Genomic DNA, 16,996 nt, shown 5'->3' with positions numbered 1-16,996 from the left:
CCCTACCCTACACAGTCACACTCTGTACTTTGGATTGAGGCTAGTATATACCAGAGAGGGATGTGCGCTGTTCATTTTTCATTTCAGAGGTTTTTTAACCAACTTACTGGGCAAAGTACAGGTTCACTTTGTTATCCAGTTTTTACCAATCCGCTAGATTTTCATAACTTGCCTTTAAAATGAAGAAATTGAGCAAAGCATTCATACTGGCACAGAAAATTTTTGCAAAAGTGTCTCTCATGGTTTCTAAAAGTGGTGCGGCATGTCCCAAATTCACATAACTGTCTAGAACTTGTATTTTATTTTGGTGCATACTGTCCCACTTTGCATGCAAGACACTTTCACAATATCAGTCTACGATATAGCAGTAAGAAGATACCAGTGCTGTCCTTTGTAATGCATTTATTCTGAAAGATAAATATTTCAAATAGACTTACTATAACTTTGGAAAGAAGCTTAGCAAATATTAGCTTAAGATAAGCAGGTGAAATCACAGTTCTGTGAAATGTGTGGTTTACTTGATAGCTCAATGCTAAGCTGAAATTGTCCCCGGAGACCTACATTCAATGTGGGTTCCAGATGAGCAGATAATTAAATCTATGTGAAACTGAATAAAACTGCCAGCAAATTGTTTGATTGTTAATAGTGGTAGTAAACACACTCTCAGCAGTTCTCTTTTCACGGGTCTGCAAATTGTTTTAAAATATATTTTAATTAGTTTGCTGCTGTTTTCTAATGGAATGCCCTTTTAAATGTTCATTAGTTTATCACTTGCTGAAAATTATTTTTCTTTATCTGCTTTCTCATGCCTGGTGCAAACTGCTGGCAAGTACTCTGGTGTTATATTTTTACATTGGTTCATATAATGAAAATGAATTGAATGCACCCTTCCCCTAGCAGGAAGTGAGTAATTCTAACATCAGACTTTCTTGTTCATGCTTGCTGAAAATTTTGATCTTGCAGGAAAATTTCTATTCAGCATGGCTGATCTTCCCACTCTCTGTTTAGAGCAGGGGTGTCAAACTGGCGGCCCTCCAGCTGTTGTGAAACTACAAGTCCCTTCAAGCCTCTACCTTTGGCGGTCATGCTTGTAACTGTCAATCTTGCAATGCCTCATGGGACTTGTAGTTTGGCAACAGCTGGAGGGTCGCCAGTTTGATACCTGTGGTTTAGAGGAACCATAAGTGTGCTGCTTGAAGCTGAATTTAGGTATGACAATTTGTTTCAGTTACAATGGGCCAGCTTGAACAAATGTAGGTATGTATGTGCCATACCTGTGGGATATCCATGGAAGTTAGAAAGCCCTGTAGTAGAACACTAATGCTTGGCATGGGATCTGGAGGCTAGTGGAGATCACTGTATTGGTGGTCTACTGCAGGGCTTTCTAACTTCCATGGATATCCCACAGGTATGGCACATACATACCTACATTTGTTCAAGCTGGCCCATTGTAACTGAAAAACTGTCATACCTAAATTCAGCTTCAAGCAGCACAATTATGGTTCCTCTAAACCACAGGTATCAAACTGGTGACCCTCCAGCTGTTGCCAAACTACAAGTCCCTTCAAGACTCTACCTTTGGCAGTCATGCTTGTAACTGTCAATCTTGCAATGCCTCATGGGGCTTGTAGTTTGGCAAGAGCTGGAGGGTCACCAGTTTGATACCTGTGGTTTAGAGGAACCATAAGTGTGCTGCTTGAAGCTGAATTTAGGTATGACAGTTTTTCAGTTACAATGGGCCAGCTTGAACAAATGTAGGTATGTATGTGCCATACCTGTGGGATATCCATGGAAGTTAGAAAGCCCTGCAGTAGACCACTAATACAGTGATCTCCACTAGCCTCCAGGTCCCATGCCAAGCAACTGCCCTGCTGCTTACTTAACACAGGAGGTTGCTTGTTTGGTACAGGCGCCATTCAGAAAACATTTAGCATATTCTCAATTAATGCAAAGTGTTCTCTGATTGGACGAGGTGGTGAGGCAGAGTGGCGACATAACGATTGCCATCCTATCACATCACTTCTCCGCCTCTCCTTCTTGTCCAATCAAAGAACACTTTGCATGACCATAGATTTCCTTTAAATCAAGGTTAAGCTGTCACTATACAGTAAGGGCATTTTTCACACTACAGTGCCATGTACTGCAATGCTTTCTCTTTGTAAATCGGGGTGCACCACGACAAGCTATGTTAGGCTACTTGTTTAAAACGAATAGACTTTAATGCAAATTTAGGGAATTTTTTTATAATTCACACTCTGCAGTTGTGGTGTGTTGCGGTCTGCTGGGGTGCAGTTCAAAATGAAGGGTTCCGCAGTTCACCAATGAATGTTCAGTGTCTCATGCCCGTTTCACACGAGTCGCCAGATTGGGTCCTTCTGTCCTGTTTTTCAGGTGAACCTGACTGGACCTTCCATTCTTCTCTAAGGGTAGTTGGATGTAAATGGACTTGTCCATTTATACCCAAGCTACCTCCGATCCAAGCTGGCAAAAGCAAACTGAAGGGGGATCCGTTCCCCTCTGTCTGGCCAGATTGTAACAGAGGGCAGTCAGGTGTAAACGGACAGCAGTCTGTTTACATCTGACTGTCCATAGAGGTGAGCAGGCTGTCATCTGGCAGCTCTGCTCAGCTCCACTCAACTCAGCTCAGCAGGGGATCAGTAGCGAATAACCTGCTGAGCAAAAATGGATCTGGCCTGTGTAAAAGGGGCCTTACAGCAAGTAATTAAGAATAGGACCTAAATTGCCATTTGTAATATAGGTGGACAGAAATAATTACTAATCATGTGAACCCCATAGTACAGGAAAATGTTTCAAACTGCAGTGGATCCATTTTTATCATGTACTTACAAAATGTAGAATGTATATATAGTGAAATGGGAATTCTGGTAAACATTCCACTAGCATTTGCAACAGTACACTAATGGCTTGACACACCAGTCTAGTGCAAGTGCCGCAATGACATCAATACTATTCTGCTTGACATCATTTTTTCTAATATTTTAAAGTGGCCGTGTTAAAGGCTTAAAAGAACATTTAAACCTCATGTACGCTTGAGCTCAAAAATTCTACAGCATGTAACTTTTTATTTTCTGCCTCTAAATACCCCTCCATGTTAGCCTATGTGTCCATGCACACAGGGTATTTACAGGCGTTTAGAGGCAGAAACAAACATCAGTTGTGGGTTTAAGAGCGGAGAGCTTTGAATAAAAAAATGCCAAAACACGCTTTAATGCAGACCATATATGCGTCAAATTCCGAATTCATTTTCTTTAGAAAATCAGAAATTTTGAGCATTTTTTAATCTGATAATGCCACCATTGATTTAAAAATTCAACCAAACAAGCCTTTAATTTCACCTCATGTTGCTACAGAAAAGAATTTTCATTACTTTCCAGGTCACAGCTCATGCTCATTTCATTTTCAATTACATTTCTTGCACAATTCTTCCATCATTGATTAGAAATTTGTTTGTTTTTCAAAACCTTTCCAACATGCCTGATCACTCATATTCAATGATTGCTTGAAAATCCGCCATTGCTGTGGCCCACTAATGGTGCGAAATTCAGAATTTGGCCCATGTATGGCCAGCGTAACATTTCTAAATGCATCTAAATGTGCCTAAGCGCTAGGAATATTTATTGCTTGAACATTCATTTCAGTGGCCAAAATAAATTAATATTCTGGACAATGAAATAAACAGCCATGCAACTAAATGCATTTTGAAGCTGCTTTTTTCCTGCGAGGAGTAAAGCATTTCCAAAAGCCCCAGTGTGCATGAGCCCTTACCGTACAATAAGGGATATACTGTACGTTATAGTGGGCAATGTCTTGTATATTAATCTAGTCAAAGTACAGTGTTCTATTTATGTATTGGTACTGATTAATTAAAGTATATGTCAACCTAACATTTCATGTTCCTGATAAGTGCCTGCTGTACCATATTTGTGTGAAAAAGTATCCTGTTGTCTTTGTATTGCTTCATTTATGTGAAATCCCTGGTGTTCCTTCCAGAGCCTCTGCTTTCCTATTTAAAACTGACCACACTAGCCAGGAGAAAACATCATGGTTAGTTCTCTTGCTATGCTGGGAGCTCAGTCTCTTCTCCAATGATCAGATTTGTGCCGACACCCTCCTTCCACACAGCCATTCACTGGGAAGATCAGCATACTGTTGTTTCTCCTCCTGCAGCTATCTAAGCTCCTTGTGCAGCTGAGAACTTATAAAACAAATATTAGAAATACCCCCCCTCTTTTTTAACATGTTTTTTTTTAATCTTTTACACCTATACACAAATGTTTTGCCTTTTATTTCTGTTTTAAACTGTATGGGTTGTTTTACAAGGCAAGGGTTTTACATATACTTTAGTTGTTATGACTTTGTTTGTGCTTTAGTTTCTTTGAGTCCTATTTATTTTAAATACTTTTTTGTTTGTTTTGTCTCTATACATTTGTAGAAGGCTTTCTGCTTTTGTGAAACATGAGAGCCTTGTCTTGAGAAAATAAAAGAGCGAAGGTGCTATAACTCAGAATGAGAATTTAGTGGGTATTGACATCCAGGCTTTAATGCTGTTGGCCTTTTGTCTAGAGAAAATGGCCCATATATCAAATAGAAAAAAGCATGCTGGCGTGCTTATGGAAACTGACAAAAGACGCATGATCTTTCTTTAACAACAGCGGTGTGGATCTGCATTCTCCAAACATCTCTGAACAAATAGACCTCATAAATTTTATATGTGTTAATTCTAAAAACTGAATAGAAGTCCAGACAGTTTCTCTAACTTACTTTTTCTATCTCTTTAACATACTAATAACATAGGCATACCATACACTAACAGATCATAACAAAGCAGAGAACAATTACATCATTACAGAACAATTAAAGTTAATGTGTTACACTATGTAAGTCATTAAATATATATCCCATAAAAAATAAATAGGACTGGGTACACGCCAACAAATGAACTGACCTTGTCAGATGAGGATGACTCCTCCACATGGTGGAAAGGTTGGAGAAAAGAGACACTAAATGTAAGGACATATTTATATGGCTGTGGTCCGTTTTCATTAGGGTGATAGAATATATAGTAAAGTAGGCAGCACAGTGGCTAAATGGTTAGCACTTCCGCCTGGCAGTACCAGGGTTATTGGTTCGAATCCCAGCCATGGCACCACCTGCCTAGAGTTTGCATGTTCTCTCTGTGCCTGCATGGGTTTCCTCCGGGTACTCTGGTTTCCTCCCACACTCCAAAGACATGTCGGTAGGTTAATTGGATCCTGTCTAAACTGGCCCTAGTATGTGGATGTATGAATGTAAATTAGGGACCTTAGATTGTAGGCCCCTTGATGTGAATGTCTCCTAGATTGTAAGCTCCAAGGAGCAGGGCCCTCCTAACCCTCTTGTATTGAACTGTATTGTTGCTGTATTGTCTCCCGTTATATTGTAAAGTGCTGAGCAAACTGTTGGCGCTATATAAATCCTGTATAATAATAATACAATATATATGTGAAGCGCTGCGTAAATTGACGGCACTGTATAAGTACCTGAAATTAATAAAGTAGTTTTCAACCTTTTTTATTACATTTGATGGGATTTTAAAGGCAACCATTAAATGCACAAGAGAAACCACTTCTTTAAAAGAATCAACATTTTATTTTATACATCAAATATATCATTAAAGTTTTTGCTCTACAAGCACATACAGAATGAATGAATATAAAAATATTTCCAGATATATTTTAGAGCAATTCAAGCTACTTATTGAGTTCAGATACTATGTGCTCCAGCATTGATCCGGGGGTATCCCCCATAGTTGATTTCCATCTTGCAACCTCTAAGTTTGATTACAGATATATTCAACCTGCAATCCTATATGAATATATCTGTAATCAGACATAGAGGCTGCAAGATGGAAATCAACTATGGGGGATACCACCGGATCAATGCTGGAGCACATAGTATCTGAACTCAATAAGTAGCTTGAATTGCTCTAAAATGTATCTGGAAATATTTTCATATTCATTCTGTGTGTGCTTGTAGAGCAAAAACATTAAATGATGGATAAATAAAATGTTGATTCTTTTTAAGAAGTGGTTTCTCTTGCGCATTTAAAGGTCGCCTTGAAAATCTCATCAAATGTAAGAAAAAATCCTTTATATTATATAAACAGGGATGATGGCAACCACACCCTGAGCTACACTGAATTAATATAAATATATATATATTAGAATGTTCAACCTGTTAACTGTCACAGTTCATTTAGCAGTTTACAGGCATTTTGTACAAAATCTGTTTCCAATCTGGAACCTAAGGGGTTAAACCTCTGCATTGTGTAAAAAGGATGTTTGATCTGATTCTCTGATCCTCTACTTCTTCTACTGTCTCCAATCCATCTCATGATAGAACAGAGCCTTGGTGGCAAGCTGCACATGCTCCATTTGGTGTGTATTGCTAGAGAGTGTTTTTTTTTTTTTGGGGAGTGTGTATGTGATCAGCACACGGCCAATTGTCACTGTCCAGAGGGTCAGGGGTCCTGCAGCCTCATAGGACAATCAGGGGAGAATGAAAACTCCTCCTCCTATAAGCTTTAACCAGTGCTCTGCTGGACACTGATAGAAGTCACAGGGCTGCTGTAACTGCTGATAAGAAAAGGTGTTTAGCAGTTTATATTTACTAAAATAATTAGATTTCCATGTTTTGTGTACTGTGGGAGACCAGATATAGTGAATGCAGGGTCCTGGGTTTAGTAACAATTTAATATGCAATTCTTTTGATTTACCTCACTAAAAAAGAAATAGTATTTTGAAAAACCTTTTTCTAGCCATAATAAAGAAAATATGTGCAAAGCTATATGTACATTCCCCTAATCACTGTTCTTTGCCAAAGAAATAAGAATGTATCACCCCATATAGGGCCAGCACTGTGTTTTGAACCTGTGTCACCATTATTGTTCAGTTGGTTGGTGCATACCAAAAGGAAAATGGGGGGGGGATTGAGATCTTTGTTCAGCTGTATAGTTCACAATCCAGCTTGACAGCTTGACACAGACTTGAGCTCTCATCCTCTTCTTTTTTTTTTTTTTTCTCAAAATGACAGTATCCAAAGAATTAGAAAATTTAAACACTACTGATCCCTCCTTACAAAGATGTACTTGTTCCGATTTCAGGACACTTTTTGTAATTGTTAATGCCCAATCTGACAGAAATCGCCTAATGTCTACAAAATACTTTTATAAATGTGAAAAAGATGATTATTTTTATTATAATACAGGATTTATATAGTGCCAACAGTTTGCTCAGCGCTTTATGACGGGAGACAATACAGCAACAATACAGTTCAATACAAGAGGGATAGGAGGGCCCTGCTCCTTGGAGCTTACAATCTAAGAATGACAAAGGAGCTTGATATCGGCAAAACTATTTAGATATAAAGTACTATTATATACTGTTCTGTTCTGAGGAACTTGAATTTTTTTGGGGGTCTAATAAGTTTTTTTTTTTTTATGCCTTTTTTTTAATTTATTTTGTATTACAACTTTAAAAACCCAATGCAGTTTATTTTGCCTTCTGGCTTTTATAGTATACAAAATTCCTACTTGGCTTTTAACATCATTTCCTCATACTAGTTACATTTTGAATTTTTAAGACTTTGGCTGTAAAGAACTGGAATTAGTAGAAAAATATAAGATACTTCCTGTCTGCTTCATGCCATCAGCCTATTTTTAGGATAAAGGCCATACGGTTAAAATTGTCAGCCTAAAATACAAGTTGGAAACATATGTACATTACCTCCTGCTGGTGCTTGAGATATTTGGCATTATGTTCACAGTTATAACATCTGTAAACAAAGTTGGCTGCAAAAGTCTGTTCACGATCTGTAGCTTCAGCTCCATGCTTGCCTTGATTGGCATTACTCAAGGGGCCCTCCCGAGGTAAGTCTTTTAGTCTGGTATGTTTTTGGCCATGATTAAATAGGCATTGCATTATTTGCTAATTAAAAAATGCCAGATAAAGACCAAATAACTAATTATTTTTAACCCCAAAAAATTCTCCAGTTAAACAAATAGTTAAAATACATGTGTGTTGTGTTGCCTGCCAACAGACTTGTTTTCATTCATTTATTCCTGAGATTTGTACAGCCAAGAACATTTGCTCAGCAAATCCGGTGACTTGGCTATTCTCTGTTACAGTTCATCAACACAATTAGGTCACCCTCCTGCCCCCATCCAGTGGATGGACAGTGAAAGAGCAGCAACAGCCTTGGAATGCATTGCTCCCAACTGGACCCAAGTACTGTGGGCCTGTTCAAACGTAAATGTGCAAAGTGTTTCTTAAGGTTGTAATTAAAAAAAATGAAACAAACATGTTAAACTTACCTGCTCTCTGCAATAGTTTTGCACAGAGCATCCCGATCCTCCTCTTCTTGGATCCCTTTCCGGCAGTCCTGGCTCCTCCCCCCTGCCGAGTGCCCCCAATAGCAGCCTCTTACTATGGGGGCACTCGAACAGGCTTGCTTCCGAGCCACGCCCCTGTGAATGGATATTGTCAGCCTCACCCCTCGCTCGCTCACTGGCTGTGATTGATAGCAGCAAGAGCTAACGAGGGGAGAGACACACGAGAGAGCCGCTGCTCTTCTGCACATCGCTGGAACAAGATGGCGCTCAGGTAAGTATAAGAGGGGGCTGAGGGGTGAGCTGCACTTAGAAAGTTTTTTTCACCTTTAAAGCATAGAATACATTAAAGTAAAAAAAAATCTGCCTTTAGAACCACTTGCTGCTTCCACGCAGTAGATTTACTTTGGCAGGGTGGCACATGCATGCTCAATCAAGTATATAAACATGATTAAGCCTGCACCTATTTAGGAACACGCAGCGCGCTCCTCCTGTGACCGCTGTGTCCACTGGACACAGTGGATCACGTGTACTAGTAATCGGTAACCAGGTATCATGTGATCACTATGATTGTAGCAATCACATGATAACAATAAAAACAACCTGTCATGAATGGGGTTCATTCATGAACAGCTTTCTTACTATTGTGATCTTTGATTGGCCCAAAACAATCCCATGGTACTTGGCTACCTGCACCATGTTATTAGTTTAGCCAATCACAGATCACAATCAAAAGCACACTGTTCATGAATGGTCAGCCAAGTAATGACAGCTAAAGATATATTGTTTATACAATGATCCTCACTGTATAAGTAATAGGTTAAAAAACAAAAAACCTGATCACCCCCTAGAGTAGTACAGCATTACTATGGTGAAACTGAGCTACTCTAATGACAGGGTATAAGAATAAAATGTTTAAAAAATAAGTTTAAGATTGAAAAAATGACATACTGTCTCCAGTCAGTATACCGGATCTTTGCCACACCAGTCATATGATGACTGTTTACTGCGCTGGTGTCAGTATAAAAGAAATAGTGGGAAAAAAACACCATGTCACTTATTTCCCCAGATTGTCTTCTTTCCAAAAAGGGGTCATTTGAGTGGCAATTGTACTGTCCCGGCATTTTATTGCCTCAAGAATTGAGATAGGCCATCAGTACATCAGGATTGATCAACTTTCAGATATGTATACCATAGTTTTGTAGACGCTATAACTTTTACACAAACCAATTAATATACACTTATTGGAATTTTTTTTTTTTAGACATGTAGTAGAATATATTTTGGCCTAAATATATGAAGAAATTGGATATCTTTTATAACAGAAAGTAAAAAATATTTTTCTCTTTTTTAGCTTTATTTAATAGAAAACCAAGTGGTGATCAGATAACACCAAAACACAACTCAATACATTAAATATTTTTTTTTTATGTATAACCACATTTTTTGGTCTTTTTAATATCTGCCTTTCAGCTATTTTTAGTACTGAAAATATATTGTGACTTTTAATATATGGTGTAGGCTGCAAATGGCTGAGAGCAACATACACTGATGAAAGTACAGATTTTTGTATTTTTAGAATCATAAACTGTAATTCCTTTCTACTTGATTTTCTTTATGTGTCATGAGTTGAAGCTTTGCTAATTACAGAAGATTACTGCTGACTGGCCGCTGACCTTTGTGAGATGCGTGAATAATCAATACATGAAAAGCCTATATGTTTCTAGGGCTTAACCTCATCATTTCCAGATGGCACTTATTTAGAAATAACTATCCCAACATAAAAACAAAAAAAATCAGTAACTTTTTCTGTGGAGAATTATTTGTAAGGCTCCATCAACACTAGTGTTTTTTATAAGCTCAAAAAAACTCTAGAAAAAAAATGCTGGATGAAAAACGCTGATAATGTGTTTGTGCTGGCTTATAGTAGTGTTTAGGAGTGTTAGTGTTTATTAGTGTTTTTACATGAAGGAAAAAAATCTCAAAGTAAGCTGTTAGGAGCGTTGAGCATTTTTTTTTTCCTTTTGGGAAAACTCTCTTAAAAACTCTTCAAAAATTTAATTTTTTTTCTGCTTCTAATCGCTAAAGCTTGAAAAACGCTACTAGCATAAAATAGTGTGCATGGATGCATAGGATAACACTATTAGCTTCTAGGTGCAAAAAATGCTCATAATTGCTTCTAGGAGCCTAAAAAAATTGTAGTGTGCATGGAGCCTAACAAACCTGCATTGGAAAAAAGAATCAAATAATCATCTAAAATTATTGAATCTTTGGTTGTTAATCATTGTACATGGCCAGTGTCAAGTGACCAAAATATACCTTAACAGGCCTCAAAATTTGCACTCGCCTGCTCGCATATGGCGAATGTGTCCCACAGGGCCGCCTGTATGTCGGCACTGGGAGCCGCCAGACTGCTGAATACGCTGAGCAGAGAGAAAGCAAAGGGAGGGGGAGTGTCTGCTGTGCTCTCTGCCTCCCCCTAGAGGTACTGCTGGATTGGATATGGTTTGGTGAGTGAGAGATTGAGGGCTATGGTTGTATGCGGTATATGGTCTAAATATGATGGAGTGTTTAGGGGGACATTGGGTACCCTGATGTAATGCAGGGGGACTCTGATGTATTGTGGGGGACTCTAAAGACACTGATGTAATGCAGGGGGACTCTAAGGACCCTGATGTAATGCAGGAGAACACTGTGGACCCTGATGTAATACGGGGGGGGGGGACTTTGGGGACCCTGATGTAATGTGGGGGGGACTCTGGGGACCCTGATGTAATGCAGGGGGACTCTAATAAGTACCCTGATGTAATGTGGGGGAGACTCTGGGGACCCTGAAGTAATGTGGGGGGACCCTGATGTAATGTGGGGGGTCTCCGGGGACCCTGATGTAATGTGCGGGGTCTCTGGAGACCCTGATGTAATGCTGAGGGAACTCTAGGGACCCTTATGTAATGTGGGGCAATGCTAGGGACCCCGATGTAAAGTGGAGGGACTTTAAGGACCCTGATATAATGGGGACCATGATACACAAAAAAGGTAACAATGTATGTACTGTTATTAAATGTCTCAAATGTTGTATTTTCAGGGACAGTTTGTATTAAAATAAAAAAAAATTCTCCCACCCAGAAAAGCTTGTGGACAGAAGAAACGGTCTGTGAAAACAGTGGTTGGCTGTGTCTGTCAGTGCAGTGTGTCTGTAACATTCTCACAGTGCCCAGAAGTCTGTGTCTGCCTCTGCATGAAGAACACAGAGGTGCTATCTGCTCCACCTCTCCTCCTATCCCGTGTCCCCCCCACACTTCAGAGCCTGGTATGCAATGCATAGCAATGCTGTTCCTGTGAATGGGGTTGTGTGGGCAGCAGATCTGAAATAGAGTACATGACTGCTTGCTGTTACTGCCTGAGGCTTGCGGAGACCAGCCCTGAAGGGGGCATAATTGACCTCTCTCCCCCTTACTCTCCCCTTTCTTTCTCCCATCTTTCTCTCTGCTGCCCCCCCTTTCCATCCTTTACTGCTCTCTCTGCACCCCCTCCCCTTCTCTCCCTGTGACAAGGACACTTTATTTCTGGAAAGAACAAAAATGATTTTCTGTACTTGCTGAAAGTGTCCTTGCCCTGAAAAATGTACACTGCAATATGGTACATTTTAATGTTTTAAGATTTAGATACACTTTAAAGTGGTTGTAAAGGCTCAAGGATTTTTACCTTCTTGCATTCTGTGCATGAAAGTAAGAAACCTTCTTCTGTGTGCATCAGCAGCCCCCCCCCCCAATAATTACCTGAGCCCCATCTCAATCCATTGATGTGCATGAGAGCAGGGGCTCTCTGGAGTCTCTTCCTCCTTATTGGCGCCATGCGTCGGTCTCGCATTGACGCAAACGGCGATCATCCTACAAATGTGAGGTATCGCCATGAACATCATATCATGGGCAGTAATTCTAGCCTTAGACCTCCTGTGTAAATCTACAGTGGTAGCCTAGAAAGGCTTTTAAAGCGCCGCCTGTGGATAATAAAATGAACATAGTTTGTTGCCATTGCATGGGCGTGCGCACTTTTAAAGCGTGACATGTTTGGTATCTATTTACATTACATCATCTTTTAGATTTCACAAAAAATGGGTTATGTATTCTGGTTTTTTGCATTAAAAGTAAAAAAAGGTGTATTTTTTCCCCCTAAAAATTGAGTTTGATAAAAATTTTCAAAACCCACCAATTTATTCTTGAGGGCCTCTGCATTAATAAAAATATATGTCATGTTTGGGGGATCTAAGAAATTTTTTTAGCAAAAAATACTGATTGTTACATGTAAATAAAAAGTGACAGACAAGGCTTGGTCTTCAAGTGGTACAAAAAAAAAAAATCGGCCTTTAATATCACTTTAAAAGATAGTTCTATGACTATCTAATCTATTATGTTTTTTTATTGCAGTATGGAGCTGAATTCAGACGGTTTTCCATTAATCGGTACAAACCAGGAACTTTCGAGGAATTCTACAACCTTATACTGCGAATCCATAATATCTCCAATGTGGATGTCATGCTTGGCTATGCAGATATTCATGGTGACCTTCTACCCATTAACAATGATGACAATTTCTGTAAAGCTGTGTCAAGTGCCAACCCCCTCCTAAGAGTATTTATTCAAAAACAAGGTAAGATGTCTGTTTCTGTTTTCTTTTCGTTAAGGGTAATGATAAACCTTGTTTTTTTTTTCTAATTGATTTTCAAACATTTTCTCAATCATTAGAGGACACATTTGTAATATTTGAAGTAGATTGCTTTGGTTTGCAAATTGTTGTGTCTTACTGTCATGTAGTAGTTGAGATGTGTAAGGATTTAGTAAACTTTTGTTGGCAGTCAGAGATTTGGAAACAGTCTCCCTCCCCTAGTCCCTTTCCCACACATACGTGGTTACAGTCCATGAGTAGGGATCAGTTCAGATGTGTTTGGATTCCAATGCAGAAAGCTGTCACTGCACACAGCCAATCATAAGTGGCTGAGGCATTCGCTGCCCCCGGAGCCACATGTATACAAGGAGGCTTTGGGGTAGGGAATGCCTTGGTTGCTTATGATTGACCGTGTGCAGTGACAGCTTTCTGGCAGGGTAGGATCCGAACATGTCTGAGATCATCTCTGTCATTGAGCATGCTTCTATATACCTATTCTGGAGCAAGTCTGGTTTTTGGGTGGTTTTTTTTTTTGAGGGCTGATCAAAAAGAAACAAAACGGACAAATTCCCTATCCACACAGGTGATGTAGATGGAGGAATCCTCCCTGCTGTGCTTTTGTATCCTGACAGCAGGGACCCCTCCTTTGTTGGAACACACTGATTGGCGCTGCAGCCACTGCTCTAATGAAAATTTTACAACATTCCAGTTTTGAAAGGAGTTGATCCAGGACGGCCATAGATGGATGGAAATTCGGCTGGTCCCTGCTGAACTGGCCAAATTTTAATCCATCTATGACTAGCTTAACAATCTTATCACTAGAATAAAAGGAACAGGTTATTCGCTGAAAATTTCAAAACCAGCGAGTTATCTGTTTGCCTCCTGGTGACCACCAAAGCATGTCAGTTGTCCTCCATAGAGAACTTGTCCTACTGTTTTCATGCACTGGAAAGCAGCAACTACCTACTCCGTATGGGCACCTGGTGTCCAGATCAAAAGTAAGCTGAGTGTATGGTTGTTATTGCACTGCAACAAATTTGGATATTGAATGACCGAAAAAGAGGGATGCCTAATAACTTTAGTTCAGATTTGAAGTGGTTCAAAGCATTGGAAACACACCAGAAGGCATAATAATAAAAGCAGTTAGAGGTGAATCAAAATGAGGATATGCGAGCGCTATTATAAAGTGACAGCAGCTAGGACACCTAAAGGTACCATAAAACCTCGAAAAGTGGATAATATACAAAAAATAGTGCAGCGCTGTTATATTGCTTGACTCATAATTCTTTACAGATTCATATAAGTACAATATAATTCAGGTGCAAACGGTGGTATTCTACCACAAGTAAATGGGTGGAACGTAAGTCAGTAAGAATAAATCCAAATTGTAGACTTGTAGGTCATATCAGATCTAAATTCTAGGAGTTCAGTTCCTTATAATCAATGATGTGATGAAAAGGTAAGAAATAAGTGAATAGGCTGCACCCTATGACTAAGTGCTTTGCACGAAACGCGTCACAGTCAGGGCTACAGCATCCTGACGTCTTGCCGCCGTTGGCGGCCATCTTCACACACATGGTCAGTTTTTTTGGTTTATTCTTTCCTTGTATGTTTTGTACCTTTGTTGGAATAAATACCCTATTGAGTGCAGTATCATGCTATGTGGCATTATTCTTGGGCTCCTCTGCGAGTCTCACCATTCACAGAGGCCAGTTTAGAAGTGTCCTGAGACAGTGATACCATTTGAGGGGTCCTTAAAGGCACAGGCGCAGGAACCTGACGATACCTGGAAGTGATTGTCCTGGCTAACCCGATGAGACGAGACGATTATGATCTCAAATGCGTTTTGGTAGCACACTTCTGGTGAGTGCGCAATTCACTTATTTCTTATCTTTTCATCACATCATTGATTATAAGGAACTGAACTCCTAGAATTTAGATCTGATATGACCTACAAGTCTACAATTTGGATTTATTCGTACTGACTTACGTTCCAACCATTTACTTGTGCTAGAATACCACCGTTTGCACCTGAATAATATTGTACTTGTATTGCAGTATTGCTTGACTCATAATTCTTTACAGATTCAAATAACAACGCTTCACTATTTCTTGTATATTATCCAGTTAGAGGTGAATGGCGTTATCATAGATCAGATTATCTGATCTTTTTTTTTAGTATGGATATGTATCTGGTAGACATATCTGAATTGCTCATATATGGTTTTTTTTTATTCTCAAGTGTCAACTCTTGGCTGCCAAGAGATATCCATTGTAACCATGTGAAGCAGCCTGCTTTGCCCATTGTGAAACATGCCATTAAAGATCAAATCTTTCTATTCTGCAGCTTCCTAGGTTTGAGGGATTAAGATTGTAATTTAGATAGTTAGAGGTCAATCAGTCTTGGTGAGTCATTGACAAATTTCTATTGCTTGAATGTGGCATTTAGTTGAAAAGACATTGCCTGCAGGGTGGTAGGAGATGCAGCAATTGGAAGTTTCATAGTGTGTTGGATCCGAGTAGTTTGTGTGCATAATCATTCGAGTATGGAAGGAGGATAGATTGACAGAGCAGCTGTGTTAAACTTTGCAAGACTATCAGACTCATTTCATGGCTTCATTGGCTTACACAAGGCTTCAGGGATTTATGATAAGTGTTTTACAAGGCCTCGTTGTCAAACTGCATCTTCTGCTTCTGTAACATTTCTGGCCCTTGCCCCCTTCGTATATTCTAGGATTTATTCAGGTCTGAACATGACCTTTACTGGTCCCTTCAGAAGGAATCTGCGTAACACAATTAACCAATAAAGTGTTATAAAAGCCATGAAATAGAATTTAATCTTCCCACAAAACAGCCCTCAGAAGACTATTAATGGAAGACACCAGACTCCAAATCTGATGTGTATGATCACTTATAAAATGGTCCGTTCTTTATCACTGGGGAGATTTCTGTACTCCTGGCATATATGTTTATGTGGGCACTGTGTCCTGGAACATCTGCTTTTGAAATTTAACGTGGAACTGTCATCTATCCTTAAAGCAGAGATATAAAGACAAATTGTGAGCATGACGTTGCCATATGCCTTTCTATCTCATGGTGTATTGTTATGTCACAGGCAGTTCACAACCTAGCATTAAAATTAAAGGTAATTTGCAATAAAATCGCACAGCAGTAACACATAGCAAGAAACCATACTAGGTTTTCACTTCTTGAACCTCAATAATGGTACGGGTTACTGACATGTCTTCTGTGCTCTGCTGTATTGGAGAAGCCTGTTAGTGGAGTTTCAATAGCTCTAAGAGCCATACACATTGGGGGGGAGAATCTGTGCATGACTAGTCTTCCTTCTCTCCTTCTGTGTAGGTGTGGGTCAGAAACTGCTCCCATGAACCTGTAAGGGCTCATGTACACCGCAGCTGATAAACTGACCTTCAGGAGCTTTTCTGCGTTTTTTTTAGCAGCCCCTGAACTCTCCCTAATGTATTCCTATGTGTCCATGTACACATCGTCATTTACAGTCATTTACAGGCAGTTGAGTTTACAGTCGTTTTTTTTAACACACCAAACTTGTGTTCAGGAGTAGATTTTACCAGCGTTTCAAACGGAAAAAGCTTGTAAACGTGTAAACGCAGTTAGCTGCATTTATAAGCGTTTGCATTTAGAAGCGTTTTTTAACTGTTCCATGTCCAGAGCCTTTTTTCATCATCAGAAATGTATGCAAAGCGTTTTCCATGTATTCAAATGGACCCGGTAGACCAGCACAGTCAGTTCCAGGTTTCACGTGAAGTAAAAAATGGTAGAACGTGCCGCATTATGCTCCCATATCCATAGTGAATACAACCAGAAAAGACAGGTAATCTCAACACATACTGCTCTCTCTGCTTCTGCTCTCTCTATTTCTCCCAAAATGTCTGAAATAGTTAATTTATTACTATTTTTCAGTGC

At 39.5% G+C, this 16,996-nt stretch overlaps 1 protein-coding gene across 1 annotated transcript in view; it reads left to right on the top strand.

Moving 5' to 3' along the window:
• LOC149458371 (partitioning defective 6 homolog gamma-like) overlaps window positions 1-16,996 on the top strand; it is a 171,471-nt gene that overhangs the window by 39,074 nt on the left and 115,401 nt on the right. The window contains exon 2 of the mRNA XM_089682226.1: window positions 12,814-13,036. Coding sequence (XP_089538352.1) covers window positions 12,814-13,036 — 223 coding nt within the window. The remainder of the gene's footprint in view (window positions 1-12,813; window positions 13,037-16,996) is intronic.

Source organism: Staurois parvus, unplaced genomic scaffold (genome assembly GCF_062004578.1).
Source record: "Staurois parvus isolate SC_StPar_1 unplaced genomic scaffold, SC_StPar_1.0 ptg000287l, whole genome shotgun sequence".
Lineage (NCBI taxonomy): Eukaryota > Metazoa > Chordata > Amphibia > Anura > Ranidae > Staurois > Staurois parvus.
Note: the sequence above shows the minus strand (reverse complement) of the source record. Positions and strands in the feature narration are given on the sequence as shown.